Source organism: Galeopterus variegatus, unplaced genomic scaffold, assembly GCF_000696425.1.
Source record: "Galeopterus variegatus unplaced genomic scaffold, G_variegatus-3.0.2 Scaffold865, whole genome shotgun sequence".
Classification (NCBI taxonomy): Eukaryota; Metazoa; Chordata; class Mammalia; order Dermoptera; family Cynocephalidae; genus Galeopterus; species Galeopterus variegatus.
Window position 1 is genome coordinate 244,689 of NW_007726976.1, and position 27,174 is coordinate 271,862.

Below are 27,174 nucleotides of genomic sequence, written 5' to 3' on the forward strand. Positions count from 1 at the left end.
ATACACCTTATCCCTTAACAGATTTGATATAAAAATGTAGTTTTGCACAGATTGGGAACGTTCGTACATTTATTTTCTGCTGTCTGATTTTGATTTATGGGGTCCTTTTCCAGCTTAGTTCTCAACTCTCTGTTTTTAAACACTGGGTTTTGCACCCATGAAAGGCGTCAGGTTGATGGAGGGGTTGGGTGCTCCTTGCTGTCTGTACCAGCACAGCCCGAGGCGGGACCCCAACACTTTCCTGTGGCAGATCTTGGGAGGGAGGGTGGGATGGAGTAGGGCTCCAGGGAGCTGGGCCGCTGCCCGGGGGCCTCCCAGTTCCTCCTTCCATCCTGGGCTGGTTCTCTGTGCATATGCAGTGTCTGGAGCAGTGGAAAGGGATCTCAGCCCTGATGGTTCACAGCCATGTCACCTCCAACAAGCTGAGCCTCAGTGTCTTCATCTGTGAGATGGGTGAGTGCCTGAAGCTGTTTGCTGGGGCTGCTGTATCAAAGTGAGTGGCTCAAACAACAGAAATTGACTGTCTCACAGTTCTGGAAGCTGGAAGTCAGAGAACAAGGTCTCGGCAGGGTTGGTTTCTTCTGGAGGCTCTGAGACACAATCTGTTCAGGCTTCTCTTCCAGCTTTTGGTGGTTTCCGGCAATCCTTAGCTTGTAGACACATCACTCCAGTCTCTGCCTCTGTCTCTACTTGGCCGTCCCCTCTGTGTGTCTCTTATAAGGACACCACCGAATTTAGGGTCTAATCCAGAATGGTCTCATCTCGAGATCCGTAAACACATGTGAAAAGACCCTTTTTCAAGTAAGGTCACATTTGCAGGTTCTAGGTGGACATATGTTCTCGGGGCCCCTATGTAATCCACTATGTCCAGGGTCTGTGGACCCCAGAGAGAGTGGCAACCTTGACCGGAGGTGGGGAGGGGGTTTCTGAAGTCTCCCCTGACAGGACATGCCTGCTGAGCCCCTAGGACGAGGGGGCATTTGCCAAGGGAGGGGAGGGGACTGAGGGAGCAAGCTGCAGGCCTGGAGGAAAGGGAGCAGGACAGCAGTAAATCTTCACAGGTGTGGCAGGGCAGAGCATGTGCCAGGTGAGGCAGCCGTCTGTCATGCCTGCCTGGAGTGTGGTTTGCATGCATGCATTCCTTCATTCATGCATGCATTCATTCATTCCGTGAGGGAAACAGCTCCAGATGCACCTGAGGAGTGAGCCACGGTGCTCTTGCCCTACAGGAGGGTGCCCTCCCATGCTCCTTGCCTGGTCTGCTCCTCCAACACCACATTTATGAGGTGGTTTTGAGGCCTAATGGATAAATCATGCTTAATGTAGTTCTTTGGTTGGATGGGGGCTCTCAGAGTAGCGGTGAAATATGGCCCTGCTATGATCTGAAATTGGAACTATAAAACATCCCTGTGCAAAGCCGATGGAAGCCCTAACGGGGACCTCGCTGGGGCCGTTCATGCTTGTGGAGTTCATGCTGCGTGGGGGAGGGGTGGCATCTGCCTCTGGCAGTCTAATCATGGTCCTGACTGCAGATGGGTCCCTGGGGCAGGACCCCCAGAGGCCCATGGAAGGCCTCATGTGGGGCCTCCAGTGCTGGACCAATGAGTGTCAGAGCCGTCTTGCCCTGGGGTCCAGGAGCTGGGCGTGCCGTGGGCAGATGTCCATCACAAGTGGAGGTGTCGCTGGAGCCTGTTTATTAGGTGCCTCTGGAGGCCAGAGCTTGGTTGAATGGGAAGCTCAATGTGCCACCATCTGGCCCGATGCCCTCGATTAGACTGTGATCCTCAGAGCGAGGAGGAGCTTTCTTCCTAAGGGGCCCATTCATTTGATGCCACTCAAGGGCTGCTGTGGAGTCAGATGCCTGAGCCTGAGGCCCGGCCCTCCTGTTCTGTGCTGTGTGGCCTTGGGTGACTAACCTCCCTCTCTGTGTTTCAGCTTCCTCCAACTAGGGACAAAATGGTCCCCAAGGATGAGGGCTATGGAGGATTAAATGAGTTGATGTCTGTAAAGTGCTTAGGACATGGTCCAGGACAGAGTAAATCAATATTATTTTAGTGAGACGGTGACTATGAGGAGACTTTGGCTCAGGCGTGCAGGTAAGCACAGTGCTCTGCCCACACTCTGTTGATTCTAAGGCCAGAACTTGGTCTCTAAGCCGCACCTGCCTCCCGGGGAGGCTGGGGCTAGCCGTGTAAAGGAAATGGGGTTTGGGTGGACACCTGGGCCTCTGCAAATGTTTCTCCTTCGATTATGTTGGGCAGCAAGTGTCCGTGAGACAACTTAAGGCAAAATACCAGTGTCCACACTGCGGGGGCCAGGGGACACCCCCTGCCCAGCCTGAGTGATGCCATACCGAAGACCCTTCCTCAGGGACAGTGCACCTTGCTTCCCACCACCTTCCTGGCCTCTCCCAGCAAGGAAGGGCCATGGCAGCTAGCGGGCAGAGTCACGGGTTCAAGGCTGGGCTCAGTGGTGCATCCTGGCACATCCTGGCCCATTTCTGGCCCCAGGTGCTGGGGACACCTGGGCCGGGCCTCCGTGTGGGGACGGGGTCCCTGTTCCCGCTGTCCCGGGGGGCGGTGTGATGGCCTTGGTCTCTGTCCACGGGGCTGGCTGGAGGAGTGGGCTTGAGAAGGGCCACAGTGTCTGGGGACTCCTCTGGGCGGTGGGTCCCCAGGGCCACAGGGGGAGGCAGGTGGGGTAGGAGGCTTGCATATTCTCATGTACTTTTTTGCATCTGACTGACATGTCTCTTTTTTTTATTGTAACTTTTTATTTTGAAATAGTAAAATAATAATGAGAAGTTTCAAAAACAGTAGGAAGAGTCCTTGACTGTCCTTCCGACAGCTTCCCCCAGTGACACTGTTTCATGTGACCACAGCCCGGTGTCAGCAGGCAGAGGCCCTTTTGCAGAGCCCTCTCCAGAGGGCTGCAGCTCACACCAGGCCACCCTCTGTGTCTGGTCTGGGCGACTTCCTGTACGTGGACCCCACAGGCCATTCCTCCAGAAGGGGAGGCTTGAGCGTCCCCTCCCCAGACTCTTATCAGAGACTCAACTCTCCTCTCCTTTCCTGGGCTGTCAAGACACAGTCCTGCCTCGCCGTCGAGGCAAAAGCTTCTGAAGTGAGGGGCCTTCTCTAGGGTCATGGCTTCTGCATCACAGGGATCAGCCCAGTTGCTCCCTGCCCAGATCTGCCCCTGCTCCCGGCTAGGGCAGCCTCTCCTGCCCTTCCGGAGGGTGGGAGGGGAGGAGGCCGCACAGGCGCCTCCAGCGAGACGCACCCAGGGCCCCACTCCTCCTCCTGCAGCCGGGCTGCTGCTGGGGCCCCGGCTGCTGGGACAGAGTGCCCAGATGAGGTCACAGATTTGTGGGAAGAAAGAGATCTTGTTTTGGGCTCGGGTGACTCGGGGGTGTGGCACAGTGTCACGCAGGCAGCCAAGAGCCTCGGCCATCTCTCACACTGGTCCCTGAGCAAGGAAGGGCACTGTCGCTGGTGAGGGCTCCTCCGCTTCAGGCACGGTGTGCACCCTTCACGTGTCTTCACACCTCATCCCCTCCACTCAGGGACGCGGGACCCTTATCCTCATCCTCCAGCACTGCAGACGAGGAGTAGGCCGGAGCCTGGGGTGGGGGCGCGCGGCGGTGAGCGCTTCACGGGGGTCAGGCCGGCTCCCAGGCTGTGCGCCTTTCCCACAGTGGGTCAGGGGGTGGGGGCCCAGCCCTCAAAGATGAAATGCTCCAGCTCACGGTGCTGCGGGAAAAGCGGCTGTAATCGGACGATAGCGACCTGAGCTGGGTACACCCTGGAAGGCTTCCTGAAGGAATAGCGTCTGGGCCGGCCCAGGAGGAAGGCTTACCCTCGGGGTGGGGGCAGAGGGGCGGGGCTCTGTGCTGGGGAGAAGGGGCACAGGCTCAGAGGTGGGAGGTGGGCTGATCGTGTACGATTTACTCATAAAAGAAACATCTCGTGGATCCCGTCAACACGTACATTGGCGTGACCTAGACTGCTCGACACAGGCTTTCTCGCATATGTCTCTAGACACGTAGTGCCCGAACCGCCTGATGTAAAACTGTTTTGTACACGTAGCGCTGTACAGAGCAGCAGCACTGGCCCCCGCCCCGACCCTTACACCAACGTTGCTTGTAATCCTATCTCGTAGCCAAACCTTAAGCCCATCCTAACCCTATCCTTAACCCAAAGCCTAAGCCTAACCCTGAACCTAACCCTTACCCTAACATTAACTCTAGTCCTATGCTGAACCCTCACCCAAACTCTAACCCTAACTTTAGTTCTACCACTGATCCCTGGCACTACCCCCAACGCCGGCCCTCGCCCTGATCCCAGCCTGACCGAAACCCTAACCCTGCCCCTGGATGTCCTGCTTCCTGTGCCCGTGCTGCACGTCAAACCCATCTCGTCTTCACTCCGGCTCTGCCAGGCTGAGTGGCTTCCCAGGAACACACGGCTGGTGGCGGTACGTTGTAGAGGCAGGACTCAGACAAGACCCCTGTGGGGAGGAGCCTTGAGGCAGGGGCTGGGGCTCTGCATAAGGTGGGGGGACCCAGGCTCTCTGGCTCAGCTTCTGCAGAAGACTCCTGGAGGGAAAGGCCCTGTGCTCACAGCAGCGTTAGCTAGTACTTCCTTGAAACACTTCAGGGAGGCTCCTGTAGTTCTGTAGCTTTGTGGTTCTCTGAGCTCAGAGAACCAAGGAGGGCTGCATGGGACAGGGGTGGCAGGTGGTGACGCCTTTGGGACGTGGGGGCAGGAGCGAGCCGAGCCGGCAGCTCTGGGGGTCTGCAGGGTGGGCAGGGGCGTTGACTGCTGCCTCCTCCCTTGAGTTCCAATCCCCTCTGCGTGGCTCTCTGAGCCTGATAGGATCCCCCACCCCTCCCCTCAGTGGTCTTTAGCAGGGAGAAACAAGATTTCTCTCCCTGGTAAATAAATGCAGAAGCAATTTCTCTTAAATGGAATTGACTTTTTCGTAGAGGATGCCTCCCTGGTGGAGTGAAGGCGCCCAGTGCCGAGCCCACCTGCCTTCCCGGGGGAGTGGGGAAGGGCCAGCCGGCCAGCCCAGTTGCAGGGAAGGGGCTGGCATCATGGGTCAGCAGGAAGCCCCCTCCTCTTTCGCCCAGGCTGGTGAGAGTGCCCCAGGGCGCTGCTCTAGAAAGAGCCCTGGTCTTGGGCTCAGGGCTTCAGGGCTGGTCTGAGTCCAGCTCTGCCATCTCTGGGGGAGGGGAGGGGTGGGGAGGGAGCCTTGGGGTAGCCACTGCCCCTCTCGGTGCCTCAGCTTCTGAGCTGGGAAGATGGTGCCGACTGGCAGGGCTACCGTGAGAACCGGAGCTGCGAATGTGTGTTCTGCCAGCCCTCACCTGTGGGCGCGTGGAGAGCCTCCCGTTCCTCCGTGGGCCGACACCCTTCCTGGCATGGTTAGTCAAAGCCAGGTCTGGGTTGGGACGCCCTCCTGAGAGGTGGATAGTGTGAGTCCTTCTGTTCCCACGTGGGGAGGGGACAGACCCTAAATCCTCTCCGCTCCTGCCTCAGTGTCCCTGCTCCTCACCTGCTCTCACCCCTCACACCTCCTGAGGTAGCGGGGCATGCTTCAAAGCCAGCCCAGGCGACCCCATCTCAATTAGGATCAGATTTCTCAAGTGGCCTGCACTGGGGGAGAACAGAAAGGGACATTTATTGAGCACTAATTGAATGCTTTCCTCAGGACTCGTCTTCCCCCTGCTTCAAGTGCCAGCCCTGCCAGCGTGCGAGCGCCCATCTTCCTCATATTTTGGAGGCCGGAAGGGAGAAAGGCCGTGGCCAGACATGAGGGCTGGTGAACGTCAGCCTCATCCGTGTGAGTGGCCACCCACTGGGGCGGCTCTGTCGCCTGCAACACACACACACGTGCACACACACGTGCACATGCATGCACGTTTCAAATATTAAAAGGTCTGCCGTGGAAATATCCTTCTGCCTCCCGTTTCCTCCTTTCCCCACCCAGCCTTACAACGTTTCTTCTGTCCCCTCTCAGTGTCCCATCAGGCACATCCAAGCACAAGTGGACACAGATCCTTCCCCCCTCGTTTTTTTGGTTGAGATTAAATTCACGTGACATAAAATCCCCCATTTTAACTATTTCTCAGTGGCCTTTACTTCTCCTGTTTTTTAACACACAAGTGCACAGCACGGTTCTTCCCGGGCCCTGTCACTCGGCTCCGCGGCGGGCGGTCTCTGCATGGGTCCTGGGGCTGCACGATGCTCCCTTGGGTGGCTGAGCCGCAGGCAGTTTCTCCAGGCCCTGTGGCTGGGTGTGTGGGTTCTTCCTGCTCTTTAGCTTTTACAAAAGGGTTACAGTGAATAACTTGGGACTCCGTCATTTCCCATGCACAAGGACACCTACAGAATAGCTCCCAGCGTGGCATTGCCAGCCAGAGGGTAAGCAGGCTTGTGATGTTGGCTGCTCTTCACCTGCCCCCCCGTGGGTGGGTCACTTATGCACCACTGGCCCTGAGTACGCAGGTCTTGGAAAGAGGCTTCTCCGTGAGCAAGTCTGTCGGAGTTTGTATGGCAGGATGTTGTCATCCATGCCAGGTGGAGGCGTGAGCTGGCCTCGAGACATGGCCCCGTCAAGCACAGCTCCTGCTGCTGGCTGTAGACTTAATGACTTGGAGCTCAAATTTGGCCAAATCCGCATGATCCCCTGGGACAGATGAGGACACTGAGGCCCAGAGAGCCATCCCACCGCATCTCACACCCCCTTTGTTTTATTTTAATCCATCCGAAAAGTGCCAACTCTCACAGGATGACCTGATACAGAAAATGTTGAATTCCCAGTTAATGCTATTTGCAGGTAAAGATGTAGCTATTTTGCAACTGGCCTCCCTCAGCCCTGGGAGCCGAGACCCCCTCTGTGCCATCCTTTCCCTTGGAGTGACAGGGAGATCTGTTAGTACCATCTGAGGGTCATCAGCTGGTTGGCTGTGGCTTCCTCCCACTGTGGAGCTGCTGCCGCAGACCCTTCCAGGAGGCTGTGCTGCAGAGTGGCTTTCTTAGGCCCGTGGTTCTGGGGTTCTGCGTGTCCCGTGTTTGAAGGCGACATCACAGAGCGGTGGGTGGAGTGATGGGAGTGAGCCCACAACAGCCCTGCACGTGGGCACAAGAGGCTCCTGGCTCTGCCGTGTACGATGCCAGGCAGGCCACTTGGCGGCTCGTGCCTCAGTTTCCTCAGCAGTAAAATGGGCACAGTAGCAGCGGCCCCTCCCTGTGGTGCCGGGCTGTGTCGGGGTGTCACGGTACGGAGTGACCACTGCGCCCGCCCTCCCTCGGGCAGCAGTACCTCCCCTCTCTTTTTCTTCCTTGGACGCTCCCGACCATCTGGGGAGGATTCCTGTGGGCTGCGGGCTCCGGCAGCCTCCAGGTGGGAGGAGATCCTGGCAACGGCCGGGACCCTGCAGCCCCCGTTCCCATTCCTGACGTTTCTCTCCAGCCAGATCAAAGCACCCCAAAGCTATGGTAACGTGCGAGTGACTGGAAAACCTGTCCCTGGGATATTTCATTTCCAAAGCTGTTTGTTGAGGGTCCCAGAAGAACATGTCATAATTTTTACATCTTTGAAGCCACTTTTACTAGAAGTTTCCTTTGAAAACACAGGCGTCCAGCACGGCAGTGAAGTGCCCAAGCTCTGAGGTTGAAGTGCCTGGGACCAAGTCCCAGCTCTACCACTTGCTGGATGTGTAGGTTTGGGCAAAATATTTAAGCTCTCTCTGCTTCGGCTTCTTCATCTGTAAAGCAGGGGTAATGATAGGCACCACCTCGTAGGGCTCCTGGGGGGAAAGGCGTTGAGCGAGCAAACCGCCCAACAGTGCCTGGCTGCTCGGCGACGGGGCTGGCACCAGCGTGCGTCAGCCATGACCAGTATTCTTACCAGCGCGTGGTTCCTGTGGCTTGTGGGTCACTTCTCCACTGCTACTGAATATTTAATCTTCACGATCACATCATCGCAGATCAGGAAATGAGGTGCATGGAGGGGGTGCAGGGTCTGCTAGCAAGTTCAGAGCCAGCTGCAGAACTGGGCTGGCTCACCCCACACTGGGGCCTTCTCGTTGCCAGCTGCAGAGGGAGGGATGCCATGGGGGCTGCCTCGCTGTTTGGCTGCTCCAGCACTGGGCCCTCTTGGGCAGCTTCCTTGTTTCAGCCCCAGGCAAGGACAACACACCCCAGGTCTCTGGCCTCAGGACCCCAAACTCCCATTTGGCTTAGCAGGTTAAGGTGGCGTCAGCAGAGCGATTCTGTCCCCCAGCAGGAATGGATGGGGGTCCTCTCGATGGAAGGGGGTGTTTGTGTATGCACGACCAGAGCAGGGGGTTGGGCACTCTGCCCAGGGCTCTCACCTCTGCCTGGCTTTGAATAGTTATTTATTGTTGCTTTGGGTAAAACCACCTATGTTTCTTTCAACGCGTGGTGGAGGCCTTGTGCCCAGCGCTGGAGACAAAACAAGAAAAGGTGTCCACCTTCGAGGGTCTTGTCATCCAGTGGTGGAAACAGACCCCGTGAATTGTGCAGGGCTGAGGGAAGTCCAAGGGCAGGGCAAAGTACGAAGGAGGCATTGAACCCAGTGTGGGGGCCTGGGGGATGTCCTGGAGGCGGTGTGGATTAGGCTGAAATCTGAAGGTTATCCGAGCCCAAGGAAATAGGGCTTGGGGGCCGGGAAACAGGGTCCCAGGATGAAGAACAGCTTGTGCAAAGGCCCTGAACAGCTGGGGTTTAGAGCGAAGGGTGTGGGCACAAGCGGGGAATCTCCCCAGAAGGGAGGAGGAGGAGGAAGTGGTCCTGCTCCGTCACTGTCCGCAGCAGCAGAGCCAGCACACACAGGCAGAAGCACCTGGGAGACGGCACTCAGCCCACGGGAGGGCCAGCTTCCGAACCGCTCCGTCGAGATCAGACTGGGCTGGGCATTTCATCCTGGAGGGGGCCAGATAAAACAGACTTTGAGGTCCCTTCCAGCTGTCACATGCTGGCTTCTCAAAATCGCCTCTGGGAAAAGCAAGACTATAAAATATAAATCAAAAGGTTAAAAATACGCTTGGCTCCTGCCGGGCTGGGCCCTGTCACTCTGCCTGCCTACCGTCCTCTGTCTTCAGAGGACTCTGGCTCGACTTTGGCGGGCAGCGAGCTGACCAGAGAAAATCGCTTTGTTCTGGAGCGAGGCAGAGCTGCTCTCGCCTCAATTGACAAGGCTCTGCTTTCTTTTTTAATCATCACGGCCTCTAAGATGCACACTGTCCCATCTCGGTTGACATCCCCGCCTCGTATCTTCCCTGCTGTAATCACCAGGGAAAGAAAGACAGTTGATCAGCCAAACTGCTGTCTGCAGAAACGATGCCCTGAGGACCGGGTGCGGAGAAAGTTCTGCTTTCCTTGAGGAACCGAGCTGTTGGAGACTCTGGCCGGTGTGGTGACCCCAAATTAACCAGGCTAACAGCGACGCCGGGAACCGAGGGTGTTCCTGTTTTTACCTCCCGGGGTTCCCATGGCAACGGAGCGTTAGGAACTGCTAATAGGGACTGGCAGTGAGTGAAATGGAATTTGATGTACATGAAAATGCAGTGGCTAGTGAAGTAATTGGGGGTAAATCTCCTTTCGCACCGGGGCTGGCGAGTCCTCGTTTCTTTGTGTGTGTGCGTGTGTGTTCACATTTTTTTTTTTTTCCTTTTTGTCTTTTTTCATGACCGGCAACGGTATCGCAACCCTCGGTGTCGCGCCCGCACGGCGCTCAACGAGTGAGTGGACCAGTCTCTATATGGGATCTGAACCCTCGGCGGGAGCACCACCGCGCTCCCAAGCGCTGCACTCTACCGAGTGCGCCACTGGGCCAGCCCCACATGTTTGTTTTGAAGAACATTTGGGTGCTTGTCCACTCACGCATCGTCACTTTTATAAACAGCTGCATTTTTCTGCACAGGCCTGAAATGCAAGGAGCTTTGTTAGGTGGGGCTTGTGTGTGTGGTGCATGGTGGAACAACACAGAAGTGTGCATGCCATCTGTGACTTACGGCCTGCCTCCAGCTGTCGTGGTTGTCCTTGCCACCTTCCCAAGCCACTGCCATCAGCCACCACACTAAGAAAAGTCGTGGAGGGCAGACCGTGGGGACCTGCTCCTGTCTTGGGTTACAGCCTCCGCCGCTGTTTCTGGCTGGCACCGGTGGGGACAGAGACCATTTCAGAAGGCTTGCCAAATGCATCTGGTCCTCGTGCTGGGACCACTGGCTCGGCTGTCCCTTCGGCCACAGTTTGAGATCGTTTAGGGCTGGTTTGAATTATTCCTGCCAAGTGGCAACTGGTGGGTGGTTTTCACAGGACTGGGATGTTCCCAAAGTCATTCTGAAGAGTGTAATCAAGGGTTCTGTGCAGAAACAAGCCCCATGTCTGAGCGCTGTGGTGCAAGGTGCCCGGGACCTCCCAGGAATTCCAACTGAGAAAGGCCCCAGATGACTGACATTTGAGAGACCCCGAATCCCGGTGGGGAGCAGTGTTATCGGATCCTTTTCTGAGAGCTTCGAAACCCGCTGATTTCTGCCTTTTCTTTCTGTTAACACCACAGGTGATCTTGATCCTGACGAAGTATTACCATGCAGACATGGGGAAGGTTCTGGAAAGTTCTCTGTGGCGGTAAGTCAGCCCAATGGTGGGCCATTCCCCTCACGCACTGCACCCTGCATCATCTCCCGGGCCTCTTGGCTGAGGGCTGAGGTCCAACTGCCCGGGGTCAGGTGGTGACCTCGCAACGTTTCTTCAGCTGGAAAGTGCATAAAGGAGAATTTGAAAGCGGATTAAAGTTTCGGCGGTGTGCGCACACCACGCTGGGGGGAGACGCTGCTTGGGAAGCTTCTTTCTTTCTTTTCTTTCCTTTCTGCTCTTTTTTTCTCCTTCCCATCTGAGGGTGCGCGCTGTGAATTCAGGTCAGTGCACAATCCTCCGCCTGTGCCCAGCCTCGCACAGGCTCCCGGGGCCACCAGAGGCCCCATTACCCGCATTGTGTGGCGTTTGTCTTTTTTCCAGGCGTAGCCGAGGAGCTCAGCAAATAAATAGCCTGCTGGCGACGGGGGATATCTCTTTATACATGAAATGTGAATTCAGCCCAAGAACGTTAGACTGCCTCTTTGATGTTTTAAATGAGATGAGAGAGAAGCAGCTTTGGAGAAACCATTTCGGTTATTTTCTTCTTCAATATTTACATCTACCCCCAGGAAGGGTGCAGACGGTTCCCAGCCTTTTGGGCTGTGGTTTCCAAGCTTTGCTCCCACGAGGATTCTGTCTCTTCCGTGCACCGATGACCACCTCCACATGCTCGGGATGGGAAACCGTTTTGGTTTCCAACCTGCGTTTCTCAAGTCATAATTAATTCATTTTTCTATTTGAAATCCATTAAGAAAAATGTCTATACCTGCTGATCGGGACTTGTGACTTGTGGAGGGCAACCACCACAGCCACCTCAAATTGATTTATTTCTGGCTTTGGGCTTTGCTGTTAGCAAAGGGTTTGATGATTCACTCTGTTGGTTCTTATTTCTGTGACACTTTGGGAAGCTGTTGAAATTGTGCCTCGCTGGTTATTTTCTTTGCTGTATAAGGAATGGTGTTGCCTCCAGCCAGCTGGCTTAGTCACCTGTGGTGCTAAGGAGGCCAAGGTTGGGGATTAAGACCCTCACGCTCCCCTGAGGCCCGTGGAGGGCACGGCCCTGCTGCCAGGGAGACGGTCCAAGGATGGGTCCCTTGGCTACAAAGTGGACAGAAGCAGTTACGTCTTCTTCCCTCATATGCCCCAACTCCTGCATGGCAGTCGGGCACTGAAGGCCTCCAGCGCTGGCTCATTGCCCGCTCATCCGTCCCTTCAGATGCCTTCCTCGGAGATTTCCAGGATGCCGGAATTCCTGCCCTCACTGCAGCATCTCAGTGTGGCAGGAGACGGAGGAAAGAGGAATATCTTAGCTGTTGCTGGGATCCTGAGCATCCTTCCTGGTGTAGTCTACATACACTGCAGAGCCGCGGGGTGCGGTTCACATTTGTGGCGAGCCCTTGGCCAGCCCTGTGGCCGGGGCTCAGCCCCCTTAATTGTGGTCTCCAGACAATCAATCCCTCAGAAGCAGGTAGGGAAGCTGAGGAGCCAAACCGCCCACCTCAGAGCTGCTCCAAGCAGGGGGGAGGGGGAGGATCCTTCTCCCCACCCCAGAGCCTCAGTCTCCTTATCTGTAGTATGGGGATAAAACAGCCCTGAGGGGGAGGTTGTGAGGACTGAATGAGATAATATATGAAATGTCGCTGGAACAGTGCATGGTCTAATTTAGCTTTCTCTGAAGCAAATCAACAGATTTTAATTTTCCATGTTCCTTTCTCATCACTGTCTTTATACCCAGACGTTTCCTCGCCTTTACTAAAAATACATGCAAAAAACATTACTCATTTCAAGAAAATTCACCCACGTCCCTATGCGTCAGCCCAATTACTTTGTTTATTATCTTCTATGCTGACATATTTATATAGATATAGCCATAGAATAAAGTTTGGCATCATTTTTTTTCCATGTATAAAATCCATTTCCTGTTTGCGTGTCGGAGCTGGCTTGTGTCGTCCCGTCTTCTATGGCTGTGTCCCTGCCCCTGAGTGGACCTATTCTCGCACTTACTCATCCTGTGCTGCTGCTGCCGTAAGACACTTAGGCATGTGGTTTTCCTTTTCATTTTGTTCCTGGGATGAATCTTGGGGAGTCACATTACTGAGCCAGACAGTGAGTGATTTACGGCTGGCAAAAGGTAGCATCAAATTCTTTTCCAAGATGCGCCCACCTGGGTGGGGCCCTGCATCCTGGCCGCCTTCTGTCTTACAACCGTTCTATGACCTGCTCGTTTAATGGGCCCAGAAGGGATGCTCTGTTGTTTTAATTTGTATCCCTTTGACCCCTAGTGAGGACGGACGGTTCCCTGTGTTAATAAGCAATCACATTTTCTCTTTCAAGCATGATCTGCTCATGTCCCGCTACCTATCTGGGGACTTGCACAGGTAGCATTTAGAAGTGGAAAACTTGTCATTGGTGTTCCTCAGGATGCTGCCCCGCCCTTGACTGTGTTTGAAGCACACGTGGATGGAAGGTTGACGGTGCCCCGTATCTGGAGAGCATGTATTAAATGGCGTTATTAAAGACACATTCATTGACCGCCTACAGAGCCTCCCAAGAATCTCCTGTGTAATTGCAATAAATACACTTTTAATGACAGGTATGGTATTTACATTCTGGAAATGGCTCTCTGAAATCAAGCTGGATGCAGTTTTAATTGTCTTGAATTTAATGGGCCCCACGTCAGCAGCACCTCTCTCCTGGCTTCGACAATCTAGTGCTCTGCCCCTTTCTTCTTGTGTGTGCGTGTGCGTGTGTGTGTGTGTGTGTGTGCTTGGGGGTCCTCTGGGTCCCTTTGCATCAGTGCGAGAGGCTGGGGTTGGGGAGAAGAGCTAGACCCTACCCCTGGGGAAGCCCGGGTTGGCATCAGGGTTTGAGGTGCACAGAGCTGGCTCCTCCACGTGGTGTCCCCGCCAGAGCTGAAGGCCACTCTATCCTCACCCTCATGTTCAGTCTGATTTACTTTTCTGTGGCCACTGTAAGAAATGATCGCAAACTGGGTGCCTTAAAACCACAGAAATTTATTCTCTCACAGTCCTAGAGCCCAAAGGTCCAAACCAAGGTTGGACATGGCAGCACTTGCCCGGAAGGCTCCAGGGAGGGTCCTTCCTGTCCCTCCCAGCTCTGTTGGCTCCATCACTCCGATCCCCACCTCCACCTTCACATGGCCTCCTCCCTGTGTGTTTCTACTCTGTGTGTTTCTTATAAGGACCCTTGTCATTGGTTTTAGGGACCGCCCAGATAATCCAAGATGATCTCATCTTGAGATCCTTAACTTAATTACATCTGCAAAGACCTCTTTTCCAAATAAAGTCACCTCATTCACAGGGTCCAGGGGTTAAGACTGGGACATATCTTTTTGGGGGCCACCATTCAGCCCACTGTATATAATTCATCACCAAATGCTGGCAATACCATCCGGATCTGATTTCCTAAATGGCTCTCGCGTCTGTCCCTGTGTCCCCATCCTTCACCTAGTTCCCTTTCTGCCTCCTCATCCTCGGCAGGGTCCCAGCTCATCAACCTCCTTCCCTCTCTCCTCGCAAGGCCCAGTGACTTCACACACACACACACACACACACACACACACACACACACACACACACCCGTTCTCGTCCTGCCTACTCTTCCCCGGTAGCTCCTTGTGGCCAACACCTGCCGTTCCCAGCCTCCTGCCCAAACCCTGTGCCGCCCAGCAAGGGAATCCACTGGGCAGAGCCAGAAGCTGCTATGGCAAGTGGAGGGCACATGAGAGCTCATTGTATACGTGAAAATTGTGTCTATTCCATAATAGAGCTATAATTATTTTTAGGTAAAGTTAAACAGCATTCGAAACACAAAAATTAAGAACACAATATTCTGAAAATGTCCCCCCTGCCCCCACCGCCATCCTGCAGGAGGGAGCTGCTGGGCTCACCCGGGGTTCAGGCAATCCTGGACAGGAGCTGGGGGGATTCATGGCAACAGACAGAGTGACCAGCAGCACGAAGGGGTCCCAGGACGCAGGCTCTCAGTTCTAAAACTGGAACCATCCCTGGGACAAATCGGCCCCCTAAGCAGAGCAGAAGATGAGGCTGGCCCTGCACGCGTCCTCCACACCTGTATCAGTGCTTCCGATTGTCTTTTTGTCATTGCCCCACATAACTGTATTTCTATTGAAGTATGTGTGTGTGTATGTGCATTTGTGCATGTGTGTATATATGTGCTTTATATGTAAAATTAGTAAGATAGTTTGCCTCCCCTCAAGAGCTAATTTTTGCCCCCTTGGGGTGACTTTGTCTCCAGCTGAAATGCATGGTGCAGAGAAGAGCTTCTCGAACTCTGATGCATGTGTGAACCAGGTGGGGGCCTTGTTAAAGTGTGGGTTCTGATTCCTAGGTCTGGGGCAGGGCCTGAGACTCGGCATTTGTAAGACCTTCCTGGTGGTGCTGATACTGCTGGTCCATGGACCACACTTTGAGTAGCAGGTCCCAGTGATTCAGGGGTCATCTGGGAGACTTAACAGAGGTTGAAGAAGGAGACCTGTCTGGTCCATATTGTTGATCATCGGATGCCCAGAACCAAGCACAGATCTGGAACAGGAGACACATGTGGGACATTGGATGGACAGATTGACTGATGAATGAATGGATGGATGGATGGACAGATGAATGGATGGATGGATGGATGGGCAGATGAGTGGATAGCTGAATGAATGGATGGATGGGCAGATGAATGGATGGATGAATGGATGGGCAGATGAGTGGGTAGCTGAATGAATGGATGGATGGATGGATGGGCAGATGAATGGGTGGATGGATGGATGGATGGACTGATGAATGGATGGATGGATGAATGGATGGATGGATGGGCAGATGAATGGGTGGATGGATGGATGGATGGATGGACTGATGAATGGATAGATGGATGAATGGATGGATGAATGGATGGATGGATGGGCAGATGAATGGGTGGATGGATGGATGGATGGACTGATGGATGGATGGATGAATGGATGGATGGATGGGCAGATGAATGGGTGGATGGATGGATGGATGGATGGACTGATGGATGGATGGATGAATGGATGGATGGATGGGTAGATGAATGGATGGATGGATGGGTGGATGAATGGATGGATGATGGATGGAGGGATGGATGGACTGATGAATGGACAGTTGGGTGGATGAATGGATGGATGGATGGATGGGCAGATAGATGGATGGTGGTATGCTTGTGGCAAACACTGCTAGGACCTAGAAGACGTTTGTAGGGAAAATATAGGAAATGGTCAGGGACCCTCAGATGTTCAGAATCTTGCTGGGCATTTGATGTAAATTTGCACCTGTGCCCAGGTGTTCCTTGGTTATTGTCTAATGTGATTGCACATGTGCGCCCAGGTGTCCTGGGTTATTGACTTAAATATAAAGGATGAGCGGCTCTGATCCACAGCACCCCCCGCACCCAGGATGCCCTGGGGATGGGGGCCACAGGGAGGCCAGTACTGCTGCTGGAGGCTGCTGATGCAAGCTGTTGCTGCCAGGGTCCCCGGGACCCTCTGATAGGCGGCTGCCACTGCTGGATCTGCTGTAAGCTGCTGCTGCCAAGGAAGCGGAGGACTGAGCTTGTGTCATCTGCCAGTGGCTCCTGGGATCTTTCCCAATTACCTAGAGTGTGGACCTGCATGTGAGGGGTCCGCTGTCCCAGCCAGGCATGTGAGGGATCTGGTGACCCAGCCTGGCATGTGAGGGGTCTGTGACCCAGTCTGTACAACAGGTTTGAAAGGTCTGTGAGCCCTAGCCCTAGCCATACAATTGGTGTAGTCACTTAGCTATTACTGTAACCCGACAACACTTTATATCCATGGACCATGCTAGGAGAGGCTGTGGAAACCAGGAGGACAGAATTGGCTCCGATGCTGTCAGGCAGAGCAAGAGGAGCCTGAAAGTGCTCTGAGCCAGAGCGACAGCTGCCCCTGCCCCTCTCCATGCCCCACCTCTCTGCAGTGATGCAGCCTCCGGCATGGCCTGGCCTGCCACCTCCCACTGAGCATGGCTGTTGGGCAAAGTGGATTGGAAACAGGGCACAGTCCCACAGCCCAGAGGACACTGTGTCTGTGCCAACCCTGAGTCAGCACAGCATGTAAAGCTGTGCCAGCCCCACGGTTTCTTGGACAGATCTGACCTTGGGCAGGACCTTTAGCCAGAGGCAACGTCAGGAGTATTGAGGGTAGGACGGGTCTCAGGTTTTTCTCAGAGTGATTTGGTTGAATCCTACCCTTTTTGATAGGGGTGGGAAGGGATTCTTTTTCTTTTATCCTTACTTAATTAGGAAGTCTTCAACATGTACAGAAAAGTACCGGGTGTATTATAACACATGCCTGGGGAGCTACGCGGCAGACACAAGTCAGCGCTCCCTAAATAATCCAGCACAACCTCCCTCCCCAGCCTCTCTGCAGTTAGTTTGGGTTAATGGATGGGGAGGAATAGTGTGGCTGGAGCCACTGAAATTTAGGGCAACAGTGTTTTACCACAGCAGAAGCTAGTCCAGCTCAGTACCTGTTATCTAGCTGTAATCAGTATTAATTTTTCCATATGTGCCTGGGATTTCTCTCTCTCAGATAAATACACTGAAATAGATCCTGGTGAAGCCCAGCTGTCCTCCGTCCTGCCATCCCCACCCCCATCGCCTACATAGAAGTAACGTCTATCTTGAAACTGGTGTGGACCATCCCCATTTGTGTTCTATATCTTAATATAAAACATATTCTTTAAAAAATATAGAACACAACATATAAATCATAATTTATGTCGATTGTGGCTAGACACATACCTGTCTACCTGCAATCAATATGTTCTTCTGTTCAGCTTGTTTTCAAATTGAGATGAATGACACTATGCTACCTTTTGAAGTTTGATTTATCTCCCCAACTTTGCTTTGGTAATTTGTCTGTGGAGCACATGGAACCTGCTTGATTTATGCATTCCTCTACTGTGGGAGCTTGAGGATTTTTATCCCCCCAAGATCATGCTATTCCCATCGGGGCTGCAGTGAGCACCTGTGCATGGGTCTCCCGCGGACGCCTGTGCGGGCTGGGGCTGTGCAGCTCCTTTCTCCACCCACTGCTGCTTTGTCTGCAGTGGTGTCTGCTCTGCATCTTGAGTCCTCAGACTTTCCATGTGTGCACTCAAGTGGTTGCGAGATGTAGCTCACTGTTGTTTTATTTTTATTCCTAGTGAGATTGGACATATTTCCCTGTGTTTATTGGCTGCTCAGATCTCCTCCTCTCTGCTTTCCCTGTGTATATCTGTGCTCATCTTTTTCGGTCAGGTTGCTTAGCTTTTTCTTAACCCCACCTCCTCACTGTGAATAGCCCACGTCATCTCCAGGACCCTGAATTTTAAGACACGTAGCCTCTGAATGTGTCTGGAGTGCTTATCCTATGCCATTTATTCTTCTCTAATGCCTTCTAAGAAGGTTTCCTCCTGAGAAAGTTTTATCATGCCACGGTTATGTGTCAAAGTACGATTCTTAGAACAGTAGTCTTGTGAGATGGTGTATTAGTCAGCTACCGTGACAATCATGCCATGTAACAAGCCACCCCCAAACCCAGTGGCATACCTAAGCATTTATTCTCACACGCCTGGGTTGACTGTGGTTTGGTTGCTTTAGACAGGGCTTGGCTGGCTGGTCCCATGTCAGGCTGCAGGCTGGTGGGCTTGAGTCTCCTCTGTATGTGTTTGTGCTGGGACTCAAGATGACAGGAACAAGACTGAGGCCATGCACAACCACACAGCACATTTTAAGGCTTCTGTGCACATCCTATTTCCTGAAATTCCACTGGCCAAAGCAAGTCACATGGTCAAGCCCGCATTGATCGGGGAGGGGAGTACAGTCCAAGGACGTTGGGGGAGGGGAGAGGGGAATGTTTCCTGAATGATAATTTAAAGTATCACAGGTGCAAATAGTGTTTCCAGAAAATGCATGTTTTATGGTCATATTTGATAAATACACCTAAGTTGAAGAAAGTTAACCAGATTTCTTTGCAGTAGGATTTATCGAGCTGTCTGATATTCAAATGCACATTATGCTTCTCCAGGAGGAGGCTGTGTAGCATTTTCCAATCTCATTTGGTCCCATAATCTGTTTTTATTTTATTTAAATTTTATTTCATTTTAAAATCTTAATTTAATTTTTATTTGCTTAATTTAATTTTATTTATTTTCATTTTATTTTATTTATACACTGTAATGCTTAAGTATGATTTTTTTTTCTTTTTTCTGCTGAACATTTCCTGGGATTGGGTTTTCACAGAACAAACTATGGGAAACTCTGCTTTGTACCTTTTGCATTCCGGTAGAGCTGGTATTTGAGATTTTCATATCACTTCTATTTACCTCTAATGTTACTGTTTTATTATATCATTCTATTTAAAATCAGATTTGGGGCCGGTCCGGTGGCGCACTCGATAGAGTGCGGCACTTGGGAGCGTGGCGGCGCTCCCGCCGAGGGTTCGGATCCCATATAGAGACCGGTCTGCTCACTGGCTGAGCGAGGTGCGGGCGCAACACCGAGGGTTGCGATCCCGTTGCCGGTTGCAGTACGGGCGCGACACTGAGGGTTGCAATCCCGTTACCGGTCATGAAAAAAGACAAAAAGGAAAAAAAAATCAGATTTGGTTCTGTCTTCCTATAGTGTCTCCGCCTCTTTTAATAAATATGCAGAGTTTTAGCATTATGTGTTGCAAATGCAGAGGTGGAGGAATTTGAGCAGTGAACCAAAACAGCCACAGAAACTTCCTGACATTCACTGATATGAAGAAGCATCAAAGTCCTTCTGCGTGAGGCAGACTTTGGCCTTGGGGGACGTCCATGAGGTTGACTGTCCTGGGTGAGAAGGACAGAGCCGTGTGCGGGGGTGTGGGAGCCACAGCACATCTCTCCGTGGCCCTGACTGTGGGGCTGCCGAGAACTGATGTGCTGATACGGTCCTTCTCCTAGCGAGTTTTCAGACGGGAGATTAAACAGGTGATATATTTTGTCCTTTGGTTGCCCAGAAAGAGGGCACTTTAGAGAAAAACAGCTTCAGATTGTAGCAGGACCTCTGCCCTTAGACTGGTGACAGGAGCTGCAAGTCCTCTGCAGTCCCAGCTGCTATGTGGTCGGTGCCATAGACAGACCTTGGTCTCATTTCTGGCTCCTGGTGGCCTCTTTGGGCCTCCTCTCTAAATGAGCCCAATGATTTAGCTAAACGACCTCCACACAGGCCTGGCGTGTGATTACGAAGACAACAAAAGATGATGTGTGTAGAACACTTGGCGCTTAGTAGGTGTCAGAGGTCTGCTGCCTTCCTTCCTCCGTCCCCTTAAACGTCCCACTGGCTTTTCACCAGCTGCATTTTCACTCCCAGATCAGTCTCTCTCCGTGTTTGCTTAAATGTCACCATGGAGATCTGAGTTTGATTTAAACAAGACTCGGAGTAGGTAGGGATCTAGAGAGAGGCCCTGACTTAAAAGCTTTCAGGGTTTGAGTCTATTTGATAAATAATTCAATGTAAATCAACAGTTTGATGAGGTCCAGCTTCTAGGCCTTGAGGTGCCTGTAAATTGCTCTGGGACAAGATCTGTGGTGACTGAGAGGTCACAGGAATTGAGGAAATACCTCAGTTTCCCCAACCCCGCCCCCAGCCTCTTCTCTTCCTCTTGACAGCAATACCTGCCCTTCCTCTGGTCCTAGCTCCAGGCATCCCTTCATCACTAGCACTGTCTTCTCTGCTTTCTAACCTTCCCTCCCTGCCTCTTTCCTCCTTTCCGCCTCCCCCATCGTCCATCCCTGTCTTCCATCTGTCTACATCCATCAACCATCAATGTTTCCTTCCTTCTTTCCATTAATCTGTCTTTTCTCCTTCCCTTATTTCTACCCTCCTTTCTTACCTTTGCTTCTCTCCTTCTCCCTCCCATCCATTCATCCATTCATCACCCATCCACCATCCATCCATCCACCATCCATTCATTCATCCATTCATCACCCATCCATCCATCACCCATCCACCTATCCATCCATCCATCCCTCCATCACCCATCCACCCATCCATCACCCATCCACCCAACCATCCATCCATCCCTCCATCACCCATCCACCCATCCATCATCCATCCACCCATCCATCCATCCCTCCATCACCCATCCGTCCATCCATCCATCCATCATCCATCCATCCATCCTTCCATTCATCACCCATCTATTCATCCCTCCATCCATCATCCATACTTCTATCATCCATCCATTCATCCATCCATCTGTCCATCCATCACCCATCTATCTATCCATTATCCATTCATCCATCCTTCCATCCACTCACCACCCATCTATTGATCCATCCATCCACCCACCCACCCATCCATCCACTCACCCATCCATCCTTCCGTCACCCATCCATTCATCCTTCCATCCATCACTTATCCATCTATCATCCATCCATTCGTCCATCTATCCATCCATCCACCCATCCACCCATCCATCCACCCACCCACCCATCCACCCACCACTCCATCACCCATCCATCCATCCATCCATCCATCCAGCCAGGCTCTGGGTTGTAGTAGGACTATGATAACTGACACCGAGATTCAGGGTCTGCTAGGGGAACAGAGAAGGAGACAGCACAGGATGGTGGCATGTAATCCACACTGTGAAGGGCTGAGAGAACCACGGAAGCACTAGACAGCCCCACTCTGTTGGAGAAGAGGAGGTGGAAATCAGGGAAGACTTCCTGAGAGAAGATTCACCCTGGTTCCCAGGCACCACTGCCTTGCTTCTCTTCCCGGGTGGTTGTCCCTGCAAGGTGCCTTCCACACTGCCGAAACCACGCTGGCCTTTTGTGTCTGCTCCCAGCCAGCTCATCCCTACCATCCCTAGATCCAGCCCACCTAGCTCTGTCAAATCCGTGCAGCAGGTGCCAGGAACCCTTCTGCGATCCTTACAGACACACAGCTGCTGGCCATGGAAAACTGTGGGAACATCCCGCTCTTCTCTCTTCTGGCCAGGCCCATGTCCTGGCTTCTGCTGTAGGCCCTGCCCTGAGAGAGTCACAGCCCAGCTGGGTTCCCCCAGTGTTGTCCCCGCATGTTGTCCTCCCTCCCTCCTGCGTGCTGCTCGTCTGACCCTGTTTCTGCAGTCTGGAATGGCCATCCTTGGGCGCTAGAAGAGTTCTCGGGGAAGAGCAAGCGGGAGCAGAAGCGGTTCCAGGTCCTTCTGCAGGGTCCTGGTTGTCTCTGCCCAGGGCAGAGCGTTTGTTCTGAATTCGGCTTTCTGACAGTTTACAGAGGGATCTGGTTTCTCTCCTTGCCAGGACAACAGCTTTGCCCATGCAGGCGACCCCGCACATTCGGAGTCCACAGCCGGCTTCCCAGTCCGTGTGATCGGCCCAGGTGCTTTTTTGAGCAATGGGAGACCGATGCTCGGTGCGGACAGGAGCCTGTGAATCTAGACGTGATGATTTGATTCCCGGGCCTGCGTCTAGCCTAGAAACCTCTTCCTGATCCCCTGACTCTTGAGGATTCTCCCCCTAGAGCTCTCACGCCACCCCACCCCACCCCCAATACCTCACGTTGGCGACCCCCTGCAGGCCTGTGCTTCCCCCGCTTGGCCTTAGCAGCCTCCTCCGGGACCCCGCTGCGTCCCCATCCCTCCCCTTGGGAGCCCTTCCCAATTCCCCCATCCCACCCCTGCAGGTCAGGTGCCTCCCCAGTGTTCTCCCAGGACCTCTGCCACAGCCCCTGCCTGACCCCCTACCCCCGGCGTCTCTACTGTGCTAGCATCTGAGTGTTTGTGTTCTCTGCACCTGGCAGAAGCTCGGGAACTCTCTCATCAGAGGGCCCAGGGGCTTGCAGAACTGACTCAAATCTTCAAGACGCTGCTCACGAATCTCAGCAGAAACCGCCTCGCATTTCCTCAAACAGGAAACAGGAAATGCATAATGCTGTTAACCATTTTTAAAGAGATTCCTCTCCAGAAAACTCTCCCTCAAAAAGTACATTATTTAAAAATATTATAATTATAGCTCATGATCATCATGGGAATTTTGGAAACTGTAAAACAAATGCGGCATAGAAGTAATTCCTTGTGTTAACCCCACCTCATGAGGTTAAAATTATTCATATTTAAGATGAATATTCTCAAAAGCCTTTTTAAGATGCAAATATATACATGTCTTATAAATTTCGATTCCCAATTGAATTATGTATTAAACGTTTTCTTATGCTCCCACATATTTTCACAACTGCTATTTTTAATGGCTGTTTAATATACTCTCATCTGAAGGAGGTATTGTTTATTTAACCAAGTCCCCGTTTTTAGACATCTGGGTCATCTTCAATTTCCACTAATGTAAAAATGTAAAGAAAGCTGTAACGAACATCCTCGTACGTATATGTTATTCCCATGCGTCCGATTGTTTCCTTAGGATGAATTCTTGGGTGTGGACTTTCTCCCCTGCATGCTGGGTTTGGGTTATCGGGTACTGGGATTCCAATGCGTGTTTGAGCGTGTGGAGGGTTTGTCTCTGAGGCTGTTATTGATGTTATTGGGGAACAGAGAAATTAAAGAGCCATTTAGGCAAGAGGAAATAAGATAAAGTGAGCTCTACCTCCTTTCCTGCTATGGATCTATCTCCAGCTAAAGGAAAGCTGGACAAGGCAAATCAAGGATACGTTTGTTGCTCTATAAATCCCATTAATGGAAGGAGGCCTCTGACCCTGGTACCCCAAGGCCCCATCATTTACCCGTTGCTTTCCAGGGTCCTGCAAAGTGTCGAGCACTGCTCTGGCATCAGTGATTCAGAACAAGCAGAACTGGGAGCTCTGCCATGCAGGATCTCACCAACCAGTAGGAGACAGAAGATCTAAGACACCACCCTATACTGGAGCACTGTGAGCGTGGCTGAGCCCCGGGGGTGTGGTGCCCAGTCCCACCCCAGGGCATGCTGGGACAGGTTCCCCTAGGAGGGACCTTGGAAATGGGTTCTCGGGGATGACTAGAAGTTCAGCAGGCAGAGTAGGGCAGGTGGAGCAGGGGACGGCCATCCACGCGTGGGCACAATGGGCAAATGGGCACAGAGGCTGGGAGGTGCCCAGGATTTGGGGGCCCTTGGTAAACAGCTGGGCTGGCACATGGGGTTCGTTAGTTTTCTATTGCTGCTGCAACAAATCATGACAACCTTGCTGGCTTAAAGCAACACAGTATATTATCTCACAGTTATGGAGGCCGGAATTCCAACCAGGACTCAACGTGCTAAAACCAAGGGGTTGACCGCGCTGTGCTCCTTTCCTGAGGCTCGGGGCAGGAATCTGTTTTCTTGGCTTTCCAGCTTCTGGCGCTGGAGCACAGAGCCACCTGCCTTCCATGGCTCTGTCCTCTTTTTTGACTCCAAAGCCGGTGACGCTCCCTCTCTGACCCTTCGTTAGTTGTCCCATCTCTTTCCCTGACCCCAGCCCGGCAAGTTTCTCCCTCTTAAGGACCCATGTGATTACACGGGCCCCCTGGATAATCCAGGATAACCTCCCCATTTCAAGGTCCTTAACTTAATCACACCTGCAAAGTCTCTTTTGCCATGTCAGGTGACGTATGCACAAGCCCTAGGCGTTCGCATGTGGATGTGTTTTGGGGGACATTATGCTGCTGAGCACACAGAACAGGAAGGTGTCCAGGAGTGATAGCTGGAGGTTGCCTCTCGGTTGAGGGCCTGACTGGGGGCACCAAGATTGAACACAAGATATTCAGACACAGTTTTAGATAACCTAATTTTGTAAACATTTCTTGAGTGTCCCCTCTGTGCTAGGCACTTTACCAGGTTTTAGGATTGGCCACGAATGAGACACCAACCTCGGTAAAGGAAGAGACTGATGTTCCCAACATCTGGTGCTGAGGCGCCCAGGGAAGAGGGTAATTGGGCATGTCAGAGCAGGTGGTGTCTGCACTGAGCTTTGGTGGATGAATAGGAGTTTTCCAGGCAAATGTGATAGGAAAAGGACATTCTAGACAGAAAAATTATGTGCAAAACCACAGAGGCATAAAGCTGCCTGGTGTGGGAGGGAGCCTGAGAAGTTTGGAGTGGCTGAAGCATGAGGTCGGGGAGGACAGTGGCAGGTTCTTTCGGTGAGTCTGAGGAGGCCCGTGTGCCAGCCCAAGAGGCCTGGCTCTGCCCTGTAGGCTGTGGGGAGCTACGCACAGGTTTTTAGTAAGCTGGGCTCATGCGTGAGAGCGAGACCTGGCTGCGGCGTTTGCAGAGGACAACAGGGAAGGAACTGCAGGGTGGAGGGAGGCAGGGCTCAGGCCAGCTGGCCATGCAGAAGTGGTGTTTGATGGGGGCTGGCCCTCAAAGGACAGAGGTGGAGTGCGGAGTCCTGTTCCATGTGTTCCCTCACACACACTCGTACACACTCGCACGCACACACACGTGTCTGCAGAGGAGCAGAGCTAGGTGTCCTGCCCTTTGTGTTAAAGTCACACTCTGACCTGGAGATTTATTGCATTTTAATAAAACTTCCTGAGTGGGGAATGTATGAAAAAACTGTTTTTGTTTTCTATTATGTAATAAACCTCTCTTGAGTGTGCTTTGAAGGATGGAGCCATAAACCTGTTTACAGGGCGAGCAGCCTCCGGGGACTGTGCCGGTGGCCGTGTGGCATCTGGGGGTGAGGGCTGGTTGGGCTCCTAGCACTGCCATGGATTGGCGGGCACTGGGAGCAGTCGCTGCACTTCTCTGAGCCCCATCTGCAAACAGGGAGCTGATGGATGCGGCGGGTTCCTCTTGGTGGAGATTGCTTAGCACGAGAGTCTAAGACATGTCTCTGTTTTTATTATGCTATGAACGTTATTTTGTTGGGAGGTAAAAGCTAATGTCTGTTATAGTTTGGGAGAACTATGGGCACCCTAATTCTGGATGTTCCAGCTCTGCCATTTGTGCGTGACCTTGGGCAAGTCACTCGCTGTTTCTAAGCCTGTTCGACCACCTCTAAATGGGTCTGCTTCCTTCCAGGGGTCTGCTGAGGGGTGACCAGGGTGCTTTGTGAGGTCTGTAGAGATTGGGGACATGCTCTTCTGGAATGTCACCCTTTACCTCCATCGCTGCTGCTGACCCTGCTGGGCCTCAGCTTGCACAGGCTTGTGCCTCTGTGGTCTCTGCTCTGTGGAGGGCTCAGTGATGTGAATCGCCCTTCTCAGTTCAAAGGGGAGTGAGCAGAGGGGGGCCCCTGAGCCAGCCTTGGGGGTAGGGGCCAGTGAAGGCTCCCTGGGGCACAGGGTGCCCGGGAGGGGCTTTGAGGGATTAGAGGGAGCAGTCCTCTCAGGGGGCTTTGGTGCTCAATGCATTTTCAGTCGATAACACCAGAAAATAAGGGGTAAGTGCTTGGAAAGTTAAAAGGATCCTGGAAGAGGTGGAGCTTTGTGACTGGTTTTCCTGACCTGACACTTATGAATCACTTACCAGGCGCTCTGCCTACCTTGGGTGCTGTGAGCTGGGTGCTCTGACCCATCTACAACACGGTCACTCCTTCTTCCTCCCCATCCTACCACCCTCCCTCCCTTTCTCCTGTGTTTTGCTGAGTGCTGAGTGTGTCCAGGTGGGCCCTAGACTCGGAGGTGCAGTGCTGAATGAGACAGACGCAGCCTCTGCCCTCACAGGGCCAATGTTCTAGCGGGAGGCAGACCAGCCACTGGGCGATGTGGGGCAGTGACGTGGGCTGTCCCTCGTGGAGGAAGTGCTGTGGGGGTGCATGTGGGGGCAGCAAAGTGAGCCCAGGGTAGAATGGCCTGCCTGGAGGAGGGGCACCCACCGAGATTTCAGAATGGACCTGAGTTAGCCAGCAGGTGCGGGGAGTGTGTCAGACAGAGCAGGCAACCTGTGCAAAGTTGAAAGACCACAGGTGGGGGGATGCCTAGTGTGAGGCGGGCTGTGGAGGGTGGCAGGTTGTGTGGATCACAGAGGTCATCATCTCCACTTCACAAAGAACCTTATAAAAATATTGTCATGTCTCAAAAGGTGTAGCTCAGAAATAAGAGGCGCTGGAAGCTGTGCCCTCTGCAGGATGAGCCATTGAAGGAGTGGAGTGCTGATATGTTGGTTAGCTTTTGCTGCATAACAAATGACCCCCCAAATTAGCAACTTAAAACAACAGCTGCTCATTTAGCTGATGATTCTGTGGTGGACACTGTGGCTGGGCTCGGCTGGGTGGATCTTCTGCTCTTCACCAGCTCACTCACGCCTCTGTAGTCAACAGCCAGGCATCTTGGCAGCTCTGCTTCTGGGGTTTGGCTGGCTGTTGTTGGGGATGTGGGGGCCACTGGGCCATGTCTCTTATCCTCTAGCAGGTTAGCCTAGGCTTGTACACACAGCACCTGCAGAGGTTCAAGTAAGAGCAGCAGCGCATAACCCTCGAGGCGTGGGCTCGAACTCACCTAGCATCACTCCTGCATGTTGTGTTGACTAAAGCAAGCAGGAAGACCAGCCTGTGTTCATGGGGGGGGGGGGGGGGG

At 52.9% G+C, this 27,174-nt stretch overlaps 1 protein-coding gene across 1 annotated transcript in view; it reads left to right on the forward strand.

The window, feature by feature from the left end:
- The window catches only part of LOC103590720 (VPS10 domain-containing receptor SorCS2-like), a gene marked incomplete at its 3' end in the record, with an annotated part of 448,076 nt that overhangs the window by 189,020 nt on the left and 231,882 nt on the right, over window positions 1-27,174 (forward strand). The window contains exon 3 of the mRNA XM_008573022.1: window positions 10,594-10,661. Within this exon, the coding sequence (XP_008571244.1) occupies window positions 10,594-10,661 (68 nt within the window). The remainder of the gene's footprint in view (window positions 1-10,593; window positions 10,662-27,174) is intronic.